The sequence below is a fragment of the Mauremys reevesii genome, linkage group 1, assembly GCF_016161935.1.
Source record: "Mauremys reevesii isolate NIE-2019 linkage group 1, ASM1616193v1, whole genome shotgun sequence".
NCBI lineage: Eukaryota > Metazoa > Chordata > Testudines > Geoemydidae > Mauremys > Mauremys reevesii.
This window is the reverse complement of record NC_052623.1, coordinates 252,019,109-252,028,348: the sequence shown is the minus strand read 5'-3', so window position 1 is coordinate 252,028,348 and position 9,240 is coordinate 252,019,109. Positions and strand designations below refer to the sequence as shown.

Here is a 9,240-nt window from a genome sequence, read left to right as displayed (position 1 = left end):
CAGTGGACAGCCTTTAGTTTGGCTCCTACCCTTTGACCTTTCTGTCTTGGATGACCCTACCAGGAGTTCTACACCTGCCAACATAGCTCTCAGGGTATCTGGAGCACACAAGCATATGCACCACATCAAGGTGCAGTTGCTGGGGAAACTATAGCTGTCCTCACACTGGAGGAGTGGTTATTGCATTAATGAGACCGATATAATTAAAGTGGTAAAACTTGTCTATAGACAAGGCTTCAGCTACCTAGTCTACAACACAACCATCTTACACAACTGAAAGAGGTTAAACTGTCTGCTATTAAAGACAGATTGGGGGGCCTTTGTGACTTAACTTTCCCAGCTGTAAAATGGGAATGATACTTATCCACCTTTGGTAAGCCTTTTGAGATCTACAGCCAAAAAGTTCCAGTAGGTGCCAAATATTTTATTATGATGCGTTAGTGCTAATTTATAGTGTGCTCAAGTGACTGATTTAGTCAAGTACAGATAAGGGATTTTTGTGTTTACCTCTCACTTTATAAAATGTCAGATATAACTTCCATGGACTTTTTAACTGCCTCTTTATAAAGAAGCTTCCAAGGACATGGATTAGAAATGCAGGAAGGGGTCTGTCCACCTTCCCCGCCCCTCCCCCCACCCCCCCAAAAAATCCTCAATGAATATTTGTTCTAATTTTGAAACGGAGTCTCCCTGACTGTGCTTGTGCCCCTCTTTCATTTACTGCCTATGAATATTTTAAGCAATGCATGTACTGGCAGCAAAGCTCCAAGGAACAGCATGCTGTATTTAAAGTGAATATTGCAGTATATTCATGGAAAGCACATTTCTAATTGGTAATCGTGACTTTTCACACCAGCAAGCTGACTCCCAGAGTTCCACTGGGCCAATCAGGAAACACAAACATTGTTACCTTATGTGTCCAGTTAAAAACAGCTCAAATTCCAAACATGGAATCACAAACAAGCTACAGACCAAGAACTATGCCAGAAATTACTGGATGAATATTTTTGAATAAATTAGAGAAAATAATAATCTGTTGGCAGGAAATTCACAAACAGAGAGCAAGAGTGTCAAAATTAGCTATATAAGTGAGTTAATTGCTCAGCCTTGTTTGTGATACGATCTGTAAGCATGTGATCAGATGAGTGGTGTGTGCTGAGCCAGACAGTCTGCATAGAAAGACCCATGTAGCTATGAATATCAATGTCTATTAGAGAAGTGTTTTGGTGCTCAATGACTCTGAAAACCACTTTGTGGTAGTCCCAGGGAGTGCAGGGTCTCAGGAGGGTATAGGGTGTGAGACGAATGCTAGAAACATGGAGTGGGGGGAGGGGGAAGAAATCTGTAGCTAAAAGCATCTCTCTCTGAGACTGCTCTATGAGTAGGTGTGTGCAGTGGGATAATAATATTACCTAGCGTTTTCCATCCAATGATCACAAAGCATGGCACAGCCTCTAATGAAAGCCTCCCAGGACCCCTGTAAGGAGGGCAGTATTAGTAACCCTGTTTTACAGTTGATGACATGGGTACAAAGAGCTGAAGATGCTGATTTTTCTATTGACGTGAACTGGATCTGTGACTGAGCAGCACTTCTTTATTATCAGCCCTCTGAATCGGATGAGTTCAGAGGAGCCACAACTCCCATTGAAGGCGGCAGGAGAAGCTGTGACTACTCAGCACCACAGACAAATTAAGTCACAAGGGGCTTGTCTGAGGCCACTGGAGATGTGAGGCAGGACCAGGCATAGAACCCTTGTGTACTGATTCCCACTCCTGTGCCTTAAACAGAAGACCGTCCCTCCTCCCATAAATACATCTCTAGTGCACCTTGTGATACATGTCCCAAAATGTAAACAAATAGCAACATTGTAAGCCTGGAGGTTGAATAATCATGGATGAGAACTGGCTAAAGATAAGTAAAGTGTGTGTGTGTGTGTGTGTGTGAGAGAGGGAGAGAGAGATCGCTCTAGGCACCAGCTAAACAAGCAGGTGCCTAGGGCGGCAAAATATATGGGGCAGCATAATGCTGGGGCCCCAGCTCATACCTGAAGCACCATCCTGGGCTATATCCTGACCGCCCTGTGGGCGGTAACCAGCCTGTTGTTCTGCCGCTGGGTGCGGCGGGGCAGGGAGCCGGTTAAGTGGGGACCGTGTCCCTGCTGCTCTCCTGTGGGCGGCGGCCACCCCCGACCCCTCAGGCGGGAGCTGGTAGCACGGCCCTGCTCCGGCTGCAGAGAACGGAGGGAACATGGCGCCTGGGCAGGCCGCTCCTCCTTGGCTTGTCCCCGCCTCTGACTCTGACTTCTCCTCCTCCTCCTTCCCTCTGTGCCGCTTCCTGCCAGGGGAGGGGAGAGGGGAGCAGAGCAGCAGCCTGGGCTGAGCCCAGCTTGTGCCGGGGCCAAGGCAAAGACCAAGGATGAGTGGGGCTGGGATCCAGCAGCAGCCCCAACCCCTGGGCCTGGGAGTGGTGGTGATGGGAGATGAATCCACCTTGGGCCAGATCCGCAGCAAGGTAAGAGTTGGGCCAGGCAGGAGGGTCTCTGGGGAGCTTCTGCCTGCTGGAGCCCCAGAGGCTGCTGCCTCCCTCCCCAGCCCCTCACAGCACTCCAGTGTCTGGAGTCTCCTTCTGCCTCCCCTCCTGCAGGGGGTGAGTGACCTGGCAGAGAGGGGCAGCATCTGTCCAGCAAGCCCAGCACCTCTTCCTTGGCTCCTCCAGCCCCAGAGCTCTCTCCATTGCATGCTCCTTGGGCTCCTAGTTGGGTGGCCTCAGCACTGGGAAACTCCCAGCAGGGCTGGGTCCAATGTGTATGCGAGCTCGTGGGGAGCTCTCTCGCCCCAATGACTAGCAACTTACACTACTGTACTTACTGTAAGTAATAGGAGTATGATGTGAAAAATATCATGTCACGTTGTGACACAGTCACTCAAATCACGATTACATGTGTGTACGGTGCTGCCCTATTGGCGCCATTTGTGCTAATTTCCATTTCGCGTCGATGCCAGTGTTTATAGGGCTAAAATGCTGGGACAAAAACGAAAATGACTTTCCGGTGCTGCTTGCCAGCAACAAAGAGAGAAACAGCAAAAAGAATTAGAAAAACCTCGTACTTCAAAAAAGTATTTTAAATAAAGTTGACAATCAAGGAGAAAGCTCTAAGCAATGTGTTGAAGGTGATTATTCATCAACTGATGGAGACTGATCGAACCAAAGATTACCTTTATCAACTGATAAAGATGAACAACAATCTGACCAAAGATTATCTTCGCTAACTGATAAAGACGAACAATCACAATCCATCCAAAGATTTACTACTTCAGCTGAAAAGTCCAGAAATGAAGAACTATTATCCAAATCTAAAACTGAAGAACAATTATTGGAAGGTGAAGAGCCTGACATAGGATCAGATCCAAGTACGTGGCCAACAATAATTACTGATGCAATGCGAATTATTATTGTGAAAAAAGGTCTTTCAAAACTAGATCCTACATTTGAATATCCATTTAATGAGTCGAATCGTTGATTTATGCCATCCAGTATGAAGGAAAAAAATGAAAAATGGGGAACAGATTAATAGATCATGGTTAGTGTATTCACAGATCAAAGATGTAGTGTTTTGTTGTTGCTGCCAACTGTTCTGTAACTCAGACATTCTTCTGGCAACTGCAGGTTTTAATGACTGGCAAAATTTGCATCAGCATTTGAAAAAACATGAAAAATCATTTACGCTCATTGACAAATTGGATGTAGCTGTCAAACAGATTATGTTTCGGTACAACAATCGATGCAGTACAGCAACATCAGCAAAATTCAGAAATTCTGCGTTGGCAAGCAGTGTTGGAATGTTTACTGGCAATCATTAATTTACTAGCCCAACAGTGCCTCGCATTCCGTGGATCCTCGGATATTTTATTTGAGAATAATGGAAATTCTTAAAATTGGTTGAGTTATTGGCAAAATTTGATAATGTTATGGCTGAGCATGTACGAAGAGTGAAAGATGGAGAGATTCACACCCATTATTTGGGTAAAAACACACAAAATGAGATAAAAGAATTAACTTCTAATGGAGTGTAATGAAATTTTATTGAATTTGAAACATGCCAAATATTACTCAATTATAGTTGATTGTACTCAAGATCTGAGCAAAACAGAGCAAATGTCAATAGTTTTACGATTTCTGAAAATTGGTGAAAATGCAGAAGTGAAATTTGTGAACGAAACTCCTGGGAAAGCCCTCACACATGTAAGTCTACAGAGATTGGAACACTATGGAATACCTTTAGAAAATATGCGCGGCCAAGGGTACTATAACGGCTCAAACATGCAAGGACGACATGCAGGTGTACAGCAAAGAATATTGAATTTAAACAATCGCGCTTTTTTCATTCCTTGCCATGCGCATTCACTCAGTCTGGTTCTCAGTGATGCCGCCAAATCATCTAAAGATGCCGTTTCATATTTTACCACAGTGCAAGCAATTTACAACTTTTTAGTGCTTCCACACACCATTGGGCAGTCTTGAAGAAGCATCTTGAAGAAAAACTCACACTTAAACCTCTAAGTCAAACTAGATGGGAAAGCAGGATAGATGCTATTAGACCATTCCAATATTCATCAGGAGAGATTTACGATGCACTATTCAAAATAAGCCAGGACTTGTCATATGATCCTTCATTTCAACATGAAGCTGAAACATTGGCTCAGAAGATGATGCAGTTTCAATTTTCATGTTGCACAGTTATTTGGCACAATATTCTAAATAAAATTAATTTGACCAGCAAAGTTATGCAGAACATAACCATAGACATATCCAAGGGAAAGATTATTTTGAATAAAACGCTGGAATATTTTTAAAAAAATATACCGTTCAGATGAAGGTTTTGAAGAAACTGACAAAGAAGCAACAACAATAGCAGAGGATCTTGATTTTGAACTGACGTTTGCACCTCAACGATTCATTCATCCTCGGGGAAAAAACAAGGCAGTTTTATTATGATGATCATGATGATCCTATTCTCGAGCCAAACGAAAGGTTTAAAGTTGAATGTTTCTATTGTATTTTGGATGTAGCTATAACTTCCATTGAAGAAAGATTTTGTCAGTTGCATGGTCATTGTGAAACTTTTGAATTTTTATACGATATTGGAAATATTAAAAATCAGTTTTCCAAAGATCTCATGAAGCAGTGCCAAGCCCTACATTTAGCGCTCAGTACTGATAATGCTGCTGACATTGATAAAGCTATTAATTCATCATACAATTCTACTGTATCTGAGCTAATAAGGCCTAAAACTTCTCCTCTAAAAGTATTAGAATTTATAGCAAGAAATGATTTTTTCACTCCAAACACTGCTATAGCATTACGCATTCTTTTAACATTACCAGTATCAGTGGCTTCTGGTGAGCACAGTTTCTCAAAATTGAAATTACTAAAAAATTATTTGAGGTCCATCGTGTCTCAAAATCGTATGTCAGGACTTTTGCAAAAAAATTAGATTTCACTGACTTATTAAAAGACCGCAAGTATAAAAACCAGAAAAATTCAGTTCATATAAATTCTTTTAATTATGAGAAACTGGAAGACACTAATGTTTTTCATTACAGTGTATAGTTGAACTCAAATTGTTTGTAATTGTGTTTTTGTTAAAATTATATGTTAAAATTACCCTAGTAGGAAATTGTTTTATTTCACTAACTACAAATTCTGTTTTCATTTTTTAAAAAGTTTAAACAGTCAAAACAAAACTGCAAAGTGCAAACATGTAAAAGCCAAAAAAAAAGCGGTGAGGGGGAGAGGGCAAGCAAAAATGTTTTTGCTTGGGGCAACAAAAAAACTAGAGCCAGCCGTGTGGGTGGGTGGGTGAGAGGAATGGAAAGTGGAGAGGATTAGCTCTCTGAAATGCCTTTGCCCACAGCAATTACTGTGGGTTGCTATTGGGTGTCAGTTTGTTTACCAGTTCAATTAACAGAGATTCCCTCTGTCTGCCTGTCTCTCTGCAGAAGCTAAAGCAACTCACTTCCCCAGCGGAGGATTTGCCTCAGCCAAAGAAGCACCGGGCTAGCGTGTCTGAACGATTGGAGAGCCCCAAAGCAGAATACAGGATCTCATCCCCATCAGCCAAGGAAGTGCTCATAATCACAGAGAAGGAAACTCACTTGTAAAGCATATGGGAAAGGATTTTGCCTTTGCATTCTGGAGTGATTCCCCCTTTCGTTCCTGAGGTGGCTTCTCTTCACACCTGGGACAATGCACTTCTCATTTCTCTTCTGCACACGGAGGCAAAGCCATCCTAGTCAGTGACTCTGGGACATCCTTCTCCCTTAAGTTTATCAGGTAGTTAACTATACAGACTTGGGATGGCAGTTCTTTTGACAGCGCTGGGACAGCTCTCTCCTTCTGCACCTGGGAAAGAGCAGTGTGACTTCACCAGAGGCATTTAGAGCCCTGACACTGAAAAAAGGAACAGTAGATATAAAATAATGGGGAAAGGAAATTGCAAAGAGTAGAGAGGTTCAGAAGTAAAGTCAGGAAGGTAAAGGCACAAAATGAGGGGGTGTGAGCAAAAGGAACAAGTTAAACGGTTTATAAGTACATAAAAAGCAGGAGGCTGACACAAGAGAGTGCACAGGTAGGTCACCTACATACCAGGGAGAGAGAGCCAATCACATACTGCAGGCTCTGAGCCTATGGCTACACTTGCAAATTTGCAGCGCTGCAGCAGGGTGTGAAAACACATCGTCTCCAGCGCTGCAAAGCGCCAGTGTGGTCAAAGCCCCAGCGCTGGGAGCACGGCTCCCAGCGCTGTACGTTATTCCCCACACGGAGGTGGAGTACGGACAGTGCTGGGAGAGCTCTCTCCCAGCGCTGCGGCAGCGCTTTGAAATGCAAGTGTAGCCATAGCCTGAGTCTTCCTGGGAAGGGAATCTAGTACTTAAAAGAGAGAGTCTCCAGCCTGCCAGACCTATTAGCACAACACTGAACCTGTTAAAGAGCCATTCAAGGGGTAATGACATTTAACAGGCATTTGCCAACCCCCTGCTAGTGAAGGCAGGGGCCTGAACTTGATGACCTTTCAAGGTCCCTTCCAGCTCTAGGAGATTGATATATCTCTAATTATTATTTCTGAATGTACTGACAAAAACAGTTGTGCATGACTGTAATATTTACTCAGAACATGTCAGTCTACAGGACCTTAGTTTAAAATTTGCTTTAAAAATATTTCATTAGTGAGTTGGTGAAGATTATAAAATCACATCTCTAAAAAATCCTTGCATAGGTTTTTAGATGCACAATCATCTTTAGCCTTAAATGCTTGGATCTTCAGTCATATAGTTTTTTTAAATAAATTCTTCAAAAGATCACCCTTATCTAAAATACACATTTTAATTACTATAGTAAAAAAACTTACTTCCAAAGTCTTTCTGTCCACCCATTTCTCCTTTCACCCCTTCTCCCCCCACACCCCATTGAAGGAAGCAACAGCCCTTTGCCTCCAGATAGCTGGACAAAGAGTTTCCCTTTCTTTACTTCTGATTATTCTGATGAACTAGCTTTAAGCAAAATCAGTACCTTAGTACGATATAAAATCCTTTGTTATGCCTAAAATCTTTGGAAACATATTTTTTAAAGTTGGTGAAATTTCATAAACATGTGTATTGTTATGGAGATCACACACAGTAAATTAGTGTTCCTTTTTTCTAAAAGCAATGAACTTTGTTATGAACACACTAAGCTCTTGGCTACACTTACAAATTTGCAGCTGCAGCAGGGGTGAAAAACACACCTCTGCACTGCAAATTGCGGCGCGCCACAGCTCCCAGTGCCCAGCCCCCCAGCGCTGGAGCCCAGCGCCAGCGCCAGCGCAGCTTCCCCCACAGAGGGGAGAGCTGGACAGCGCTGGGAGCTTTTCCTCAGCGCTGGCTTCGCTGACTAAGCGCTTCAAAGCGCTGTGCGCCGCTGCAGCGCTTTGAAGTGCAGCGCGCTTAAGTTAAGCAGCCTAAATCTCTGTGACTGATTAATTTAAATTAATGTCTGTTTCAGTGAGTTAAATCTGAAATGATTACTTTATGAAGGCATAAGAGCACATTTAAAATATAAAATCAGCATAGAAATACTGATTAAGAAAATGTAAAACAGAGAAGAGCTGCATCATGTATTCAATAATATTTAATGTTGTATTCAGCAAGACAGCTGACTCACCCGTACTACAAAGTTTTTGCAAATAAATGTCTGACAAACTTCAGGGCATATCAAGAAACCTGTGACTGACATTTTTTATTAAGTTTAGTGCTTTTAATTAGGAACCTTCTACATGTCCATTCCGCGTGACGGGGAGGGTACAGCGGTCTCTGCGGGGAACTGTGACTCTCCGCCACCATGAGGCGGGCCGGGCATCTTGTCATTCTTTCTGCTTTGTCCCTCCGCCCCCGCTGGGCTGCAAACTCAGGCTGCCGTCGGGCATAGGGGCAACAGTTTAATAATACTGCATAGGGCCCCATAAATCCTAAGGATGGCCCTGGTTCCGCAGGGAGGAGCCGTCTTCCGGAGGCACCAGAGAGCCAGAGCATTGGCTTGCGGGGGGGGGGCAAGCTCCAGCCATGGAGGAGCCAGCACGGCACACGGGGGCAGGAACCCTGCAAAGGCGGTGGCGCCGCTAGCAGGGAGCAGCCATGCCTCCTGCCCCTCCTGCCCAGGGAGCAGCCTGGCGCCCCCCGGGGGGCTCCTGCAGGCTGCAGCAGATGCACGCAGGCAGAGGCCCCCGTGCGCCCCCTAGCTGCCCCCTCGCCACACTTGGGCTCTGTGGCTCTTGGGCATGTGAGTCACTGCCAGGGCGCGGCAGCAGCTCACACTCCCAGGAGCCATAGAGCCCGAGGGTGGCAAAGGGAGACCGGGGTGGGAGGGCGCCCAGGGGCCTCTGCCAGCATGCATCTGCTGCAGGAGCCCCCAGAAGGCAGCTCCTCCATGCCGAGCAGCTGCAGCGGCCCAAGCCCAGCAAAACCAGTGAGTGGACTCAGGGTGGGGGCCACCGGGGTGGGGAGGGGAGGGGCTGTGCACCCTCCAGGGGAGTTCAGGGGGCGGGGAGGGGGGAACCTGGTCTGGGGAGCAGCCTCTGGGCATAGTTGGCCCCTGGGGTCTATAAAGGCTCGTTGGGATTTGTCCCTCCATGAACCGATGTTACCGGGGGGGTGGCACAAGGTGGAAGTTTCAACTAGGGTGCAAAATATCCTTGCACCGGCCCT

At 45.0% G+C, this 9,240-nt stretch overlaps 1 protein-coding gene across 4 annotated transcripts in view; it reads left to right on the top strand.

Moving 5' to 3' along the window:
• The window catches only part of LOC120409342 (sodium- and chloride-dependent betaine transporter-like), a 55,552-nt gene extending 48,780 nt beyond the window's left edge, over positions 1-6,772 (top strand). For all 4 annotated transcript variants that reach the window (XM_039547272.1, XM_039547262.1, XM_039547251.1 and 1 more), the window contains one exon: positions 6,001-6,772. In XM_039547272.1, the coding sequence (XP_039403206.1) occupies positions 6,001-6,162 (162 nt within the window). In that variant the 3' untranslated portion in view covers positions 6,163-6,772. The remainder of the gene's footprint in view (positions 1-6,000) is intronic.
• The last annotated feature ends 2,468 nt before the right edge of the window (positions 6,773-9,240 follow it).